Source organism: Carex rostrata, chromosome 25 (assembly GCF_964058835.1).
Source record: "Carex rostrata chromosome 25, lpCarRost1.2, whole genome shotgun sequence".
NCBI lineage: Eukaryota > Viridiplantae > Streptophyta > Magnoliopsida > Poales > Cyperaceae > Carex > Carex rostrata.
This window is the reverse complement of record NC_135942.1, coordinates 4,335,207-4,353,175: the sequence shown is the minus strand read 5'-3', so window position 1 is coordinate 4,353,175 and position 17,969 is coordinate 4,335,207. Positions and strand designations below refer to the sequence as shown.

At 33.9% G+C, this 17,969-nt stretch overlaps 1 protein-coding gene across 1 annotated transcript; it reads right to left on the bottom strand.

The window, feature by feature from the left end:
• Positions 1 to 9,476: 9,476 nt before the first annotated feature.
• LOC144576257 (U-box domain-containing protein 33-like) lies at positions 9,477 to 16,724 on the bottom strand. Its single transcript, XM_078326571.1, has 9 exons — positions 16,325 to 16,724; positions 15,783 to 15,904; positions 15,056 to 15,177; positions 14,756 to 14,860; positions 13,967 to 14,357; positions 12,331 to 12,834; positions 11,640 to 11,940; positions 10,983 to 11,384; positions 9,477 to 9,775 (listed from the first exon to the last, which is right to left on the bottom strand). Exons 1-9 carry the CDS (start codon positions 16,638 to 16,640, stop codon positions 9,747 to 9,749), a joined length of 2,292 nt encoding a protein of 763 aa, XP_078182697.1. The 5' UTR covers positions 16,641 to 16,724; the 3' UTR covers positions 9,477 to 9,746.
• Between the last annotated feature and the right edge of the window lie 1,245 nt (positions 16,725 to 17,969).

Here is a 17,969-nt window from a genome sequence, read left to right as displayed (position 1 = left end):
GGGCGCCTTTGAGCTCGTCTCCCAAATTAAAAAAAAAAAAAAAAAGAAAGAAAAGATGGAGAAAATAAGAGTACTGGCAATAAGTCCTATTGGGCGCCTTTGAGCTCGTCTCCCAAATTTAGAAAAGAAGAATAACTTTTGCATATATCAACACACGAAGTCCGCGACTTGCTAACCTAAGCTTGTTCCAAGCTTGGGGGAGAAAAAGGGAAAATCTCCACAAATGAGAGCTTGATTTTAGTAAAAGAATGATAGATTGATCAATTCGAGTATTCAGTTTTGCAAGTATTAAAACATTCTAGAACTTGAAGTTTGATTAGTCAATTTGTGGGGTGAATCAAAATTGATCAAGGAAAGTCCAAATCATACCATAAAGATTCTCGAGGTTCTTGATTTAAGAAACTCATGTAAATTTTCACATTTAGGAACTTAACTTGCATTTAGAGTCCAGCCCGGTAACAAAGAACAGATCTCTGCTTGAGGACAAGCAAAGGTTAAGCTTGGGGGAATTTGATATCACTTTATTAGACCTATTATTTCGACTTGTTTCCATACAAAAATCTATGTTTTGAACCAACAAATGGTGCCTTTTTACATTGAATATCCATAGAATGTGGTACTGCTATGTTTTGGTTCTTACTTTGCAGGAATCAGGCGAAAACGGGCAAAATCAGGAAAGTTACTGAAATCTGAGACATCTGATGCGACCCTCATCACATCCGATGCGACCCTCATCAGAGCCGATGCAACCCTCATCAGAGTCGATGCAGGTTGCATCAGACCTGATGCAGGTCGCATCGCGAGTTTCCAGAGCAGACAGCAAAGGCCCAGAATTGAAGCACTCGTTTTAAAAAGCCTATAAATAGGCCACCCCTGCTACCAGAGAGGGAGTTCCGAAATTTAAAGATTCAAAGCCTCAAGGAGAGAGAAAAGATCAAGAGAGAAGAGAGAGATTGGAGATCGCTTGGAGAAGAAGAGAAGATTGCAAGATCCTCTCCAATCCACCTTGGATCTTTGAGCTTCATCATGATCTGCCTATTCTCTCTCTCTTTTATGCTTTCTTTTGCTATGCTTGAGTAGATCTCTAGTTCTTAGGGTTAGAATGTAGTCTCTAAACCTTGTCTTTGAGTTGAATGATGTTTTGATCTAAGTTTGAACTTGTGTGATTGTTGTTTGAGTATTCATTGTTTGCTTGATTGTGATTTCTTGATTGATTTTTGATTGTCTACTGTTAGATGTCTATAGCATCTCTTCTAGTAATTTGGCCTTGATGTATCTTGTAATTGTGATTGAGCATTTGAGGTAGATCTAAGATCAATAGTAGCCGAGAGGTGAAATTTCTATTATCGAAAGGTTGTAGATACCTCTAGTTAACCAGACAATCAATTTAGGTTAGATACCAGTAGGCGAGAGCCACAGGTTGAAGCCTCGCACAAGAAATCAACTTAGATACGAACACATGTCAGCTTTGCTCGAGGGCCATGCGACCCGCATCAGAGATGATGCAAGTCGCATCATACGGGTCGCATCAGAGATGATGCGAGTCGCATGATAGGTCCAGAGAAGGCAAAGTTTGGGATGAAACCTGAAACCCTAGGAACGCCTTTTATCTTTGATTCAAAACTAAAACCTTTAACTGGTTTCATTACTGTTAATTGAATCTTCATTTGAAATTAGGAAATATAAATAAATCAAACCCAACTCTTCGCACTTCTAGTACCTAGCTTGGATAAGTGGTGATTTAGAATCGAATTAAACCGTCCCTGAGGATCGATACCTTAATATACTATACGGATAGGGTTGTGCACTTGCAACCCTAGACGAGAGTAGATTCAAGGTTTAAACTGGTATAGCTTGCTATACCTGAGACTTTGTAGCCTACTTTTGTAAGCGAACAGTGACCATCAAGTACATTTAATTTTAAAAAATAAATTTATAATTAAAAATTGAAATAAAATATAGAGGTTGAAAAACTAATCAAGTTGAAGGGCTTTGGATTCTTCTACAGTATAAATTTTATGACTGACATGAGAAAAAATGTGCCTTTTATAAAAAAAAAAATTGTTGAAAAAGCAGAACTGCTGAATAATTTGATTTTTTTTATAAACCATTATTAGAATAAATATTTTTATGAAACCAACATGATTACTTTATTTGTTTTTTTTTAAATCATAAGAACCGAAATGTCATTTCGATTTCAATTTTTTTAGGGAGGTGGGGGGACCGAAATGCCATGCCATTTCGGTCCTAGATATTTTTACAATTTGTCAATATATTTTTTCTCGAAATCTGTGAAAACAGTTGGGTTCCAAAAAAAAAAGAGGACTGAAATGACATTTCAGTTCTTATAATTTTTGTAAAAAAAGAAATAATCACATTGGTTTCATAAAAAAAAAAATTTCTAATTATGGTTTATAAAAAAAAATCGAATAATTCAGCGGTAGTAAAACTTGGACTGTTGAATAATTTAACAGTTGAAGCCATGTATACCGCTGAATAATTTAGCAGTTGAAGCCATGTAGACCGCTGAGTTATTAACGTTTGGAATTGAGATGAGATCTGATGCAAAATATGGTATTATAAGTTCAATTTTTTAATCAATATCAAAATCAGGATAATTCTAGCTTTATTAATTGTTTCAAACCGTCTTTCAGATCACAGCTATAACTCTTAATTAAAGGAACTTAATTAATAATCGGCACCACAAGTGGGAGATACTTAAAAAATTTAGATAAAACTCAAACTTCTAACTTAATTAATTAATAATCGGCACCACAAGTGGGAGATATTTAAATAATTTAGAAAATTTTCAAACTTGGAAGTTAATTTGAATTATTTATTGTATGGGATTATATGTTCAAACCTTTTCCCCCGGAACGGAGACAACTTGGAATTCATATCACCTAAGGTAACAGAATATTTCTGTTTAGATTCGAACCGTCTCATCAAAATCCGACTATCTGATCAATCGGTCGTGATCTAAACTACAATATTATGTTACCTCAGAGAATATGTACGCTCGACAGCTTGGCCTTTGTACTGCCGATTTTTTTATTAATAGAAAAAATAAAAATAAAATATCAATAATAGAAAACAGTTTCGCTAGATGTTGAAAAATAGAAAGAACGTTATAGTTTGTAACGTTTTCTAGTTGGACGTTATATATCATAAAGTCCAGTTAATTTGATGGCTAATGATCTCTAATTAAGAAAAAAATATTGTAGCTGAACATTATGGTCTGTGAAGTCCAGCTACAATATTTTTTTTTAAACAATGTAGCTGGACTTCATAGACCATAACATACAGCTACAATATTTTTGGTTAATTAGTAATCATTAACGACTGAATTAACATAATGTTATGATCTATAATGTCCAGCTATAGTGTTTTGAACGTTGTAAACCATAACGTTCTTTCTATTTTTCGAAATTTCACAAAACTGTACCCCACTATCGATATTTAATTTTTTTTTTCTATTAATAAAAAAATCTACTGTCTATACGCGCTTGAAAGCAACTGAGGTTCTTAATACCACAATTTTTTTCAACGGAAAAAAAGAGCATTTTTGGAGCAATCACCAATCAACCCTTCATTTTCTTTTGACTTCACTTTATAAAAATATATATATATATATAGAGAGAGAGAGAGATGGGCTATGGTGCATTGCAATGCATGAACCCCTTATGCATTGCACTATAATCACGGATTTAAAGTCTAAACGACTGATCTGAACCGTTAGATGTTTAATCCATATTGAAATGTGCTTGGAGACCAAATTTAACATTTTTTGGAATTTTTTTACTATTTATTAAGTATTTTTGAAAATTGCTATTTTGCTGTGAACAGTAATAAACAGTAAAATTTTCTGGACCATCAGATCAGCGACTTTCAAAATTGCTTAATAAACAGTAAAAAAATTCAAAAAAATGTAAAATTTGGTCCTCAAGCACATATTAATATGAAGAACAAGATGAACGGTTCGGATCGGTCGTTTGGAATTTAAATCCATAATTTATATTGCAATGCATAAGAGGGTTCATGCATTGCAATGCACCATAGCCCATCTCTATGTATATATATATATATATATTGTGTTTCCAACTTTCCATATTTGATAATAAATTTTTTTTTTAATAAAACAGAGGTCTAGCCCTATATTTGATAATAAAAACTGTTATTGCAAAGTAGTGCTACGCGCCTACGCCACTACGGGCACTGCAGTAAAGTCAGATACCTGTCAATTCGTACTCTACTGCGTCAAAAGCAGATAGATTAGACTAACTTTGGCGGCTTTTTAAAAAATAAATAAATAAGCTTTGGGTGATATTATTTGAACCGTCCGGTTCAAAGCTGACCGGTTCATCAATCAGACAATTTGGATGCCGATCATTTGAATCAGATAGATGACAGCTGGACACACTTGGCAAAATAGTTTGATGACATCTAGAGCCAGCTTGATATCGTTAATTCTGGACCGAGCTAGTGGCGAGCTGGCTCGTTAACAGCTCGGTTCAGTAACAAGTAAGCTGTTAGCGAACGAGTTAGGTACAAGTTACAATCGAGTTACAAGATATGAGTTTTTTTTACCGCCACTAGATGACATCATTTCGAAATGCAGGTGAATCAGAGAATTTCCAACATAGATAAAAAACCCAAAAAATTATATAAAGGGAATTATAAATTTATTATTGAACCAGAAAAGATTTGACTCATTGGAAGAATTTTCCTTGGCTCGCAGGCAGAAAAAACACATGATTATGTGGTAGAGTTGAGACGGAGAGGGGAGGGGAAAAACATGAAAAAAATTTGATTAATTTTAATAGAAAAATAAATTTAATAGTATATTATTTTTCAGCTCAAGTAACCTCCTAAAATTTATGTTATACTATTTTTCAAATTAGAGTATAATGAAAGAAAACAAGACCAATCGAAGATAATAAAAATTATGATAACCTTACCTTTACCTTATGTGAAATTTCATTCAACTCAAAGGAGGTCGGCAACACATGGGAGATTAAATATTAATCCGCGCTAAAAAGAGATTGTTCGGTAAGCTAAATGAAGAGGTAGGAGATTAAGATAGCTAAACCGGAGATATGCCTTAAAGAAGAGACAAAGGATTAAAATTCGGATAAAAAAAAGGCTAAAAGATGTTGTCTTAATCTGCGCTAAGAAATCAGTATTTGACATGATTAAGTGACTAAAAAAAGCTAAAATGAGTCTCCTTTAGTCTCAAGGAGACTTTAATTAAGAAGACCGAACAACACCAAAAGGACCGATCGAACTAATCAAATGATAAGGAATTCGGCTCGATGAGTATTACCGCAAGTAAACTCAGAAGCACTTAATTGGGTACAAAATTATAAACGTGATATAACCTTCATCATCTTCAAGAAAAATGAACTGTGTACTTTTTTTATTTTTCTTAAATGAAATCCTTTAGAAAAAAAAAAAAAAAAACGTGACCTAGATAAAACTAATTCTGCAGATTTTATTGAAAATTAATTTGTAGCACCTTGTAGGAAATTGTACTCCGAATAAAAAAGCGAGTATCACTAAAACGGCTGCAATTGGATTGCACGTCCAGTCATCAAAGAAATAAGATTGCTTTATGTTTTGTATTCAAAAGCCCTTAGGCTAAGATTTCTTTTGAAAATCCTTAAAACAAATCATTTAGACTATTTTTTTTTTTTTTTTTGAAAGCAGATTCAGACTATTTTTTGAAAGCTCAAATTAGGCATGCCCTTTTGCTGTCTTTTCTCAACGCGGGGAAGAGAACCAGCTGCGCCGTACATGTACATGTGTAGCACGCCATGAACGGTGTGAATATTTAGAGGTGGTCGGTGCGAATCTCAGTATAGTACATAAATCTTGAGAAACTTTCACGCGTGGAATGCTACAGGGATGCAATAATCAGTGGTGGATCTAAGACTTAACCAAAAGTGGCTAAGTCACCCCTATAATTTTAAATTTTAATTATGTATAGAAATTTAATTGATTTTTTTTTTAGATTTTTATATAGTTTAGACATTCTCAATAAATGACATATGTTTAGTTATAATCTAGTGGTTAAAGCTCTATTTTATAGTTGAGAGATCTTGGATTCAAATCCTACTCACTACAATTGTACATTTTAATTTTTAGCCACTCCTATCAAAAAAATTTAGTTCCGCCCGTGGATGCAAATTCGTGCAGTCCTATGTTGATCAAGTTAAATTTTGACATGTTGCATTGTGATGTATTGTGATTAAAATTGTATGGAATGATCACGGTGTGCAAATAGTCACAGCATGATAATTAAGTTGTGACCAGGTGTGGCTGGTCATATGTAGTCACATTTGGTTACATTTAATGAAACAAATACAAAGAAGTTGAATTTTATAAAAAACAGTTCCACTAATTCCTTGCCTCGGTGGAGAGAGAAACTCATTGGCTCCACTGATCCTGCAAATCCATAGAGTCATTTTCAATGAAATGGTACTAAATAAACTTCACAATTTTTTTTTGAAATGGCTCCACCAATCTCTTGTCTTGGTTGAGCCGTTTTTTTTTATAAAATCCAACTTTTTTATGCTTGTTCCGTTAAAATTAATTCTATTTTAGAAAGAATCCCACACCTTGTTTGGATGGAGAGTAGAGGAAGGGAAGGAATGAAAAGAAAAGAAAACTTTCCATCGAATCGTGTTTGGTTGACAAAATTATATCGGAGGTGAAGGGTACAGGAAGTTAAAGGTTTAACCTTGTATCATTGTAATTAATAGAATCGGTTTCCCTCCCAATTTGAGATGTAATGGATGGAAATAAATTTTGTTGCAAATATTTTTAGAAAAAATAACACAAATGTCCAACTCTATATCTTACCAATATAATTTTCGTACAAGTTTTTTATCACAAACCTACAACAGCCATCAAATTTCTCATTAACCTTCTAAATTTTAATCAACCAAACAAGAAATGAGACGGAAAGAAAAGTTAAATTTATTTTATCTCATTAATCATTCAAATACGAAGAAGTTAAATATGTTAATATTCCTTTCTATTCCATTTCATTCTATTCTTCACCTCCCCTTCCGTCCTCTACTCTCCATCCAAACAGGGTGTGATATACTTACTCCTACAGTATTAAAAATCTGATTGGCTTTCCTTTCTTTTGATCCTTTCATCCGAAAAGGAGAAACAAAATCTATTTAAGCTCTCCCCTGCATAATCTTTTCATTCATTTCAATTATTAAATACTATTTTTTTTATGGATATCGTGGAGTTATCATTAATCTCTTTTATGATGTGTTTAAGGAAGAATAATTTCAAATTATCTTAGTTGCAGTTCCATCTTACATGATGAGACGGAATATGCTTAAGAATAGTATTTCGTACACAATCCGAATGTTATCCTTTTAACTGTATTATTTTATTTATTAATTTATTAACTATTCGAATTGTTCTGAAAATTTATCCCAACAATCATACGTCATAAGCTGTATATAGTCATAATTCATGTTTATTCACATCCAACTGCTTGAAAAAGCACTTGATTCCCCTAACCTATCACAGAGCTTTCAAAATTGAAAAGGTTTTTGGAGAAAAATAGAAAACAAATTGCTGGATATTGTGGAGTCATCGTCAGTCGTTTCTATGACGGTCTAAGGAGTGACAACCCCAAATTATTTTGATTATGGTTCTATCTTGCACGATGAGACGAAATACGCTTAAAGACAGTATTTCGTACACAATCCGGATATTATCCTTTCAACTTGTTTTATTTTATTTATTAATTTATTAACTATCCGAATTGTGGTCATACTTGTTTTATTGTATTTATTAATTTATTAACTATCCGGATATTATCCTTTCAACATGTTTTATTTTATTTATTAATTTATTAACTTGTTCTGAAAATTTATCCTAACAGTCATAAGTCATAAGCTGCATGTGGTCATAATTCATGTCTATTCACGTACAACTGCTTGAAGAAACAGTTGATTCCCCCTAGCCTATCATGAAGCTTTTGAAATTGAAAAGATTTTTGGTGGCAAATAGAAAACAAATTGCTGGATATTGTGGAGCTATTGTTAGTCGTTTTCATGACGTGTCTAACGAACGACAACCCTGGATTATTTTAGTTGCAGTTCCATCTTGCATGATGAGACGAAATACGGTTAAAAACAGTATTCCGTACACAATCCGAATATTATCCTTTTAATTTAATTTATTTTATTTATTAATTTATTAACTATCTAAATTATTCTGAAAATTTATCTCAACAGTCATAAATCATAAGTTGCATGTGGTCATAATTCATATCTACTCATGTACATGTACAGCTGCTTGAAGAAACAGTTGATTCCCCTAGCCTATCACGAAGCTTTCGAAATTGAAAAGGTTTTTGGTGGGAAATATAAAATTTGTTTATCTTGCTATTCCAACTGATAAGCGTCTTGTCATTTTGTTCCATCATATGAGCATGCTATTCTCGGACTTCAGCAAGCCATATAGAAACTTATACTAGCAACATTGCGCGAAGAATGAGAATATTGTTAATTAGCGAAGGATTAAGGAAAGAATAAGAATAAAAATGTCATTTATTTTTTATTAGTATTAATTATTTTTTTTAATTTATTAAATCATTCAAATAGGATATAAATAAATAAATGAGTTTGAATGAGAAAACAATTAAATCTAATTTTGATAGATAAATATTTAAATGATGAAGAGTATATCTAAATTTCTCATTAAAAAAAAAAGGTCAATGGGCTTCAGCCTGGGCTGCAAGGCTGAGAACCTAACCATGTTATTTTCCAATGAAAGATCGACTGGAAAATGGATTCCTTTAGAAAACTTAACATGTTCTATTTATTAATAGTAAGATGTTACCGACTGAAGAATCAAGAATAATACGAAGAAATATGAGTTGTCTTTTAAAAGTGTGAAAAAAATTAAGACAAAATGACTTGTATTTGACGAATAGCGAAATAGCGGTGGTTGTATTTTTTCCCCCAATTTCTACCATTCCGTCGCGTTTCACTGTTGAAAAATATTATATCTGAGCAATAGCGGACTATTTAACACTGATCGTGAAAATGTACAACTCGAATTAACAGAAAGAATGAATGGAATCTGTTTTATGTTCATTTTAATCCATAAAACTCAAGGTAAGTTGATTATGCAAGACAATTACTCATTTTGTTCAAATACATCAGTACAAGTTTGCATACCATTTTGAGAAAACTGAATTTGGCTCATTAGAATACAATCAAGAGCATCAACTCCTAGTGGCATCCAATAATATTGATTTCGAAATGCGACGGATTTGCAGCTTTCCTGCCAAGTTAGGGGACTCCATGATTTCATAACCTACAGGTCAAGAGCTCAAAATATAGATTGATAAAAACGGACTTGGCATTCTGAAATGCTCATATAATATAAACTCAAAGAGAACATGTATTTACAAATTATATTGTTTGCCAGAACTATGAAACTTCTACACCCAAAGTTGTTACAGTTTTTCATTACTTGATTTTCATTTGACCAAATACAGTTATACAAAATCTGCAAGAGTTGTATTTAGTATGTACAAAAGCTGTAGAAAAACTTCGGTTGAAATCATTTCCAGAAATTAGAAAATAAAAAAAGAACTTAAATTTGCTGTAAACGCCCTTTAGTAATAAAAAAAAATCTAAGTTGGTTATATTCCAAGCACAGTGGAATCTTCATGCCCTGTACCATTTCAACTTCTAGCATCAAGCATTCTATTGATTTCCTGCAGACTCCTCACATGCTGCAATGCAATTTACAAATAAATAGGAAAGGGGTTTTTTAGTGTCAAAGATCAATAATACAACAAAATAGAATTTTAAAAATGCATGCATGACAGATGAAACAAAATCAAAACAGTCAGTAGATAACAGTATGAAGATAAAATAAGAATTTAGTCATACACAGTAAGAATGAATTTTGTGTGGCTTGGGAGGTAAAATTTTGATATGCGACAACTGTAAAGAAAGGGATTAAAGAGGAGAAAATAATTTTGTCATCTGTAAGAAGGAAAGAGTGTCCACTAACAGTTCATCCAGTGTTTTGTTAGTGCTAAAATTTATGGAAATTTCAGGGTTATTGTGAATGAAGTGAGGAATGGAGTGGTAGATGTCAAAAAGAGAAGGTAAAAGACAAAGAGCAGGGAGAGTGTGAAGCAGTATTTTTTCTTTCAATTCATTCTTCTTTTTTATTTATGGTGTGAGAAAATTTGGGTTTGATTTAAGGAAATTAGTGATCAATAATCGCCTTTTTAAGCATCTGTTTTTCAAAATTCTAGAGGGGCTTAATGTCTCAAAGCACCAACAAGAATTCAAAAGAAGGTATGTGTTTTTAGTGTCTGATGTGTTATTTGCTGGATTTTTAGTTGGTCTGAAATTGTAAGCACCACTAGATAGGCATGGGATTGGCTGGTACTGATTTGATGATCTTTTTTATTTCTGCTTTCTTTCTTGAGTAGGGTTCAAATGCCTCATGTTTTTTATTTGTGCCTCATATTTTATCTCGGTTTTTAAAGCATAAACGGTTGATCCAAACCACTCAACATGATCTCCATAAATCAAATTTTATATTTTTTTGGAAATTTTTTATAATTTTTTTTTTAGATAGGTACAAAATCACCGTTTTCAGGGACCATCCAAAAACAGGGATTTTGTACTTATCTAAAAAAAATAGTAAAAAATTTCTAAAAAATATAAAATTTGACTCCAAGCACTTTTTAATATGGAGATCAAATTGAATGGTTCGACTGTTTGGACTTTTAAAACAAAGATAAGGATGTGAGGCACGAGTGAGGCGTGAAAGATGCGAGAAATTTGAACCCTCTTCTTTCTTTGTGATTTAAATCATATATGTTGTGAACTGCTAAACATTCTTGTTAGTGGGAGTTCTTGGAGAAATCTACTTTCAAAGAAAAGACAACAAATAAATAAATAAATAAGAATACAATGCACCTTTTAAAAAATCAAGTAATTTTGGGGGATTTATCATGGGTTCAAGAACCTGCCAAGCATCAGTTGCAAGATCTGGCCGCAATTCTCTCTTAACTTCACAACACTTCATCCCCAAAACTGCAATTCGATTGGCCACCTCAGCCGGCCACTCTCCAGCTGACTTATCCAATATCTCTTCCAAACTCCCTTTCACAACGGCCTTCTGCACCTCATTTATTATGCCCAGAGCAGGGCAACCAGTTAAAAGGCGAAGGAGCACTATCCCAAAGGAGTACACGTCGGAACACGGCTGCAGTTCACCTGACGCAAAAAACTCCGGGTCCATGTAGACAAATGACCCCATGGGACCACTACACCGGGACAGGATATTGGTCAAATTTTCCTTGAGGACATGCCATATACCTGTGTTGACCCTAGATTAGTATAGATACTTGCACCTTTATACATTGAAATTGATTGAGAAGGCAAACGAAGTCCAAAAAATAACTTGTCAAAAGAAAGTTTTGTGAGATTGGATATCAGAAGTCTTACTCCCATATATGATGCTAACCAACAAATTTAAAATTCCCTAGAAGTGGATTTACTATTTTCTACTGTTCTTAGAAGTCATCTTGTTGCAATAACAGACAATAAACTTATATTAGATGGATGCAATACCATAATCACCAAGCCGGCAAACAAAATTGGAGTCGAGAAGGATATTAGATGGCTTGAGGTCACCGTGAATCACTGGATTCTGCTTGTTATCAGTGGAGTGGAGGAAGATTAATGCAGAGCATATCTCAGCTGCAATCCGAACACGGGCCCGCCATGTAAGAGGAGACCTCTTATCCTTGCATGACAAGCAGTCTTCTAAACTTCCATTCTCAAGGAACTCGTACACCACTGCCCAAGCTTGGGGGCATACTCCAATTATGCTTGAAATGTTTAGGTGCTTCAATTTGCTTAGAGCATCCATCTGTAAAATAAGACAGAAACATATGTATTTTCATGCAAGTTTACTAGTATGAAACAGAATAATTTAATAATTATAACCCGATACTTAAGCTTATGTGCAAATTAACAAAATATTCCTATGCCCATAACCAAAGCTCAACGAGTTTCCTTTTAGGTGAACACCAGGACTAGGTTGAGCATTTCTTTAACTTCTCCTCCTCACTCAATTTAATCGCTTTTTATAAGATCATTCAAATTTGAGACTGAATGTCTAAAGCTGTTTGGCTTTAAACTTCAAATATATGCTTAAGAAAAAAAAAAGGCATGTTAGATGGACGGGCAAAGTTGTCTACATTTAACATTAAGAAAGCATTTTAATTGGTAGTAAATTAACATTGAAAAATGAGAATACCTCCTGGTAAAATTCATCTTTCCCACGCATGCCTTGGGGATTCAGCAACTTTATAGCCACAGTCATTCCATGAAGTGACCCCTTAAACACACTCCCATAACCTCCTTCCCCAATCTTGAACGAATTATCAAAACCATTTGTAGCATCCTGCAACTCCTCATAAGAGAACTCACAGAACTTATCCCTCCCGCCAGCTGCACGCTCCAGCTCCCAGACCCGTTCTCTCAGCAGATTCACCTCCTTTGCAGCACATGCTCTCTCCTGTTGCAGCTCCTCAACCTCTTTCTCTAGTGAGAATACAAGGCAGTGGGCTTCAGAGAGCTTAGTTTGGAGATCGTTAGCCATGTGTTTGGAATTTGCAAGCGCGTCTTCCAAAGCATCTTTGTGTCCTTCAACTCGGCGAAGCTCCTCTAAGATGTCATCCCATTGTCTTTTCATGTCATCAAAATCAGTTGCATCTTGAGACCATCTTCCTTTTGGGTACGGCACGTCATCATCTTTTCCCTGGATCAGTCAGGAGCAGAAAGTGTAAGTTTTCTTTCTTTAATGTCCAAAGGAGAGAGGCTACAGAAATCATTTACTTTTAATTTTCATGTGCTTAACAATACTAAAATAGCTGTTATTTTGCTGGGTTTATTTCTGCTGCAAGGTCTTTGCTTATCTTACAAGCAGCATACAATGAATAATTGATGGGTGCTGCTAAGCTTGGTGGTTAAAATAGACAGCTAGCATGCTCTTCAAAAAAACTAAATGTGCTACTTTTTTAGTGTAAAGCTACTAACTGCCTGCCTCTAGTATCTCAATCTTCTTGCCAAAATCCCTTGTATATATCTGAATTTCCCACCAGGCTCCTAGTTTTGAGAGTACTCTACTAGGCTCACAATTTCTAGCTAATTTATCAACATAGGCCGAGAGATCTTTTTTTTTTTTAGGGAATTTCTTGTATCCTCGTCAAAAACCTAGAAATTATGTATTTCCCCCTCTAAAATTCATAATATCATATTTAGCCATCTAAATTTCTAAAACTCACAACTTTACCCAATTTATTGACTTTTTTACTAAAACTCATTTTAAGCTTATAAAGTACCCATTTACCCTTTATTAAAAAAATAAAAAATATGTAATATGTTTAAGAGAAATATTTAGTCTTCTAATTGGTCAGTTTTGAGAGCAAATGGTTCATTTTTTATTACTTGTGACGCACACTCTAGCATATGCCTAAATGCCACTGTGTATGCATCAAGTAGAAAAATAAATTATTTGCCCTCGGAAATCGGTAAGTTAGAAAACAGAACATTTTTCGTACACAGACTACAAGGTTTTTATTTTCTAATAAAGGGTATATTGAGTACATTATAAATATAAAATGAGTTTTAATAGAAAAGTCGATAAATTGGGTAAATTTGAAGGTTTTTGAAATTTATAAGGGTAAAAATGATATTATGAATTTTAGAGGGGAAATACATAATTTCAAGGTTTTTAAGGCCCATACATGAAATTCCCATTTTTTTTAGCTCTCTCAATACATATGAACGAACAAAAGACCACCTTAATCCAAATGGATTAATATTTTGAAGCAACTAGCTGTTAAACCAGTGAAAATTAAGTTTTTAAATATTAGTAGGTTGTGAGCAACCTGATGGGTTTTATAGCCTTCTCGGTAATAGTTCCTGCCTTGGTCACCAGTGCCAGGCCCTGATTTCCTGCCAGACACCTGATAAGGCTCCTCACCACTAAAATTTCTATTCTGTGGTTTTCCATCCCATATGTCCACTGCAAGACTGCTTGAACTTGAAAGCCTACTGAGTTCGGTATATGGTGATGTGGCTCCTGACATGACTGTCTCATCAAGATGGTCAGATCTTGACCCTCGGTACCGATCATCTATAGGACTAGAGAGAGGAGAGGCTGATTGAACTGAACCATGTGAAGACATTCTATCAGATTGACTCTCTTTGGGGTTTTGGCCAGCAGACTTCTGGGTACTGGTTACTGTAGAGACACTTACAGTGTTGATATAAGGTTCCCTATTGAGATTGAAAGCAAAATTTTAGATCTCAGGATAATAAGATAAATAAAAGTAAGTGCAGAGAATCTGTTATAACTCCATAGACACTTTTATAAAAGAGGAGCCATCACTTGACAATCTTGAATCTAACATGAGCCATTGGATTTAAGAATTAAAGGACAGTCCAGATCTAAAGCTTATAACAGATAAAGCTTAGTGGACAGTCCATGTTTTGGCAGCAAAATTCTGGTGCTAGTGACCAATTCTGGTAACTTTGTCAGTGTTATCTCACATCTTTTTTTATCCGTAAGCCTCAATAAAGCTATTAAGAATTAAATCGAAAAATGGACTACTTGGGCTGGCATCTGTACGAGTGAAATACCTTAAAAGAACAAAAAAAAGATCTAGTTGGCATACCTAGTGCAAATTAACTTCCCATTACAAACAAACCAGATTTTGCATGCTGGATCAGCTCGAGCTTGTACAGTCAGAGCTGTCGGTGAAACTGGAGCCTTCATCGTTCTGAGTACATTTTAATTTTCAAAAGACAGGTATATTTAAAACACAATATACTGAATGAAGTCATGTTTTTTTATCTTTTTTTTCTTTTTGGCCCAATAGGGGGTAGGTCAGGGGTTGGTGAGGAAGGTGGGATTCTGTCATTTAGCCAAAAGGAATTCTGACAAACATTTTACGGTTTAAGAAAATAGTATGTACTTTGAATAGGTTTTGTCTGCGCCAGCACCCATAACAAGCTCATTGATACTGTGCCTGGTCATGACCGAAAGCAACCCTTCAGCAATGTCTTCACTCTCAATTATAAGCTTCTCGGGCTTTATCTGTTACAAAATGAGAAAAATTTCTACAAATATCAAAATAAAATAATAAAAAATGCAGACAACATTTTTGGGAATGTGATACTCAACATTGATACTTATAGGACCTTTACCTGGTGGTAGGGAGCGGAATTTTTATTTCGGTTGTCAAGCATTGTTCTATTTTTTTGGAGTAAAGGTTGGAGATCAAGCCACCCAACTATTTAATATCCTTGTTGGAGGTCAAGCATTGTTCTGTTTTTGTTATCTTTTTTTTATTTCTTTCTAGTCTGATTTAACTTTAAAAGTTACTTTATTAATAGATGCACCATCTCAAATAGGATCGAAAGTTCGAAACCAATATAGTTTTACCTATCACCGTAACATATTTAGTAATTAACTGGTTAAGTTCGATGACAATACAACTAGCATGTCAGCATTATTCCTATTGGATGTTGATAACAATAGACCTTAAATAAAAGAGAGAAATAACAATAAACCTTAAATATTCCTACTTGGACGTTGATAACTATAAATCAATATAGCATATTGGCACTATTCCTATTTAAATTTCAGCACTATTGGACGTTTATATCAATAAACCATAAAGAAGGAGAAAGGAAATGAACCTTGAAACGAGCAAACATGGACGTGTAGGTACTCATGGTTTTATTCATCTTCTCAGTCTCAACTTTTCGGTAAGCTGCCACTTCTTTGGCAGTAACTTGATCAGCTGGTACCCATCCTACCACTACAAACAAAGAACGAGTTAATGGAAAGTTCACAAAAAAAAAAAAAAAAAAGTTAGGTATAATAACCTGCATAAAAGTGTGGTAATATGGATACACTATCTGGACCTCTGGTTATAAAATGATTGCATTAGAAGCTCATTTAAACTCATATCCAGACAAAATAATATATGAACAAGGCACACATAAATTAAAAGACGGAGCAATTAATAGGCAAGGTAGTATCTCGGGCACCAAGAGTAGATTCGATAATCAAAATATTAGTCAAACATAAATCTGTCTTTGCCAACGCTACTTCTAATGGCATTCTGTCAAGCAGCCCGTGTGCATCATACTACCGAAGTAACTTTCCACGGTAAATAAAAAACAGAGAGAATTTACTTTCTGTATCAAAGATCAGAAACCAAGTTAGTTGATCGAACCTCCATACACATGCATGGGGATAGTCTTAGAAGGTTGGTGGATGTGTACAATTGTGATCTGCTTGCTTCTGGGTACATTTTGCATTACCCACGCAAAATTGGCTTTCCAGTCTCTCGTTTCCTTTCCCATCGCCACGTAAACCATGTCGTCAGCTGAGTTGAAGCTGTTGGGGGCAACTGGGTCGCTGAGGTTAGAGACGATGCTTCCGGAAGATGACCTTGATGAGATGCTGCTGCCATTGCTGACATTGATGTCGCTCTTAAAGTTGTAAATTGGTGGTTGTTGTTGCGTATATGAACCGCGCAGGAAATTCATGACAGTTTGCGAGTGTGTGTTTGTGTGAGGGAGAGAGAGGAATAATACTTAGCAGCCTCTGTCAAGGTTTTTCGAGATAGAGAGAAAGAGAGAGAGAGAGATGAGGGACGGGAATGCAGGGAAGCGCCTATCGCCGGTTAATAAAACGGTCCAAGAGGCGGGCCATGGTTGAGACTTCAGATCCTTTGTTGCTGTGATTTAGTAGCAAGCTGTGCAAGATATTTAGTAGACAGCTGTGCATTGTGCAAGCTGTGATTTAGTAGCACGCTGTCCCAACTCCCAAGGTACTATAATTACTCTTAAATAAATATATAACTATCATTACTTGTATTCATATTTCATAGCAATAAAAATATCTATGTGCAGAGTTATGTTTATTGAATGGAGTTAATTAACTCCGTTATTTTAAAAAATATCTTTATTTATACATAATTTTCTGTATAATTTAGAGTAAAATGTTATGAAAAATTTACATTGATCTTATTTATAGCATAAAAAAATTATATGATTGATCCTAATTCACGTTTGATCTCCCTAACTTGAAAATCTACTCTGATATGTACCTATGAGTTTATCATCATAATATTTTTAAGTTAATTATATAAATAATCATTACCGTATCACTAATTCTCCATTTTGTTCAAATTTATCTAAAGTACCATTTATATCGTTAAAATTCTACAAAGTCTGTCCTAACTATTATTCAATAAAGAATTATTACCATTTATATCATGCATAGTACTGATTGGTCAGTATTATTACCCCCTAATCTCAAATAATTTGAGACTCATACAATTAATAATACGAGTTGTTCAATTTAATTTACATATCAAAATCTTGAGATAAAATCATTGATAATTATTTTATGTTTTAGCATCATTGTAGCTTTAGAAAATAAAAATCATTATGTAGTCGATAAGTAATATAGATGACATAGTTATACTGATATCACTATTTACGACACCATGTATTGATTAAATAAGTATTATTATTATTGTTAATTTCAATACAATTTACTTACAAAACTAATAGTTTTATGAATCTCATAATAGATATCATCTCCAACATTTATATTCTAGAATATTATTCTAGAGTATGGCTAATATAACATCAGTGTTATTTCAATCTATATAACACCAACTCCAAAACCTATTAAATCGAGTTCAAATGGTGAATCCAAACCGTCCAAATATAAAAAGTTTGCATGTAAACGCATCACTCATAAGGTAAATTAGTTTGAACGGTTTGGATTCACCATTTGAACTCAATTTGATAGATTTTGGAGTTTATGTTATATAGACTGAAATGACACTGATATTATATTAGCCA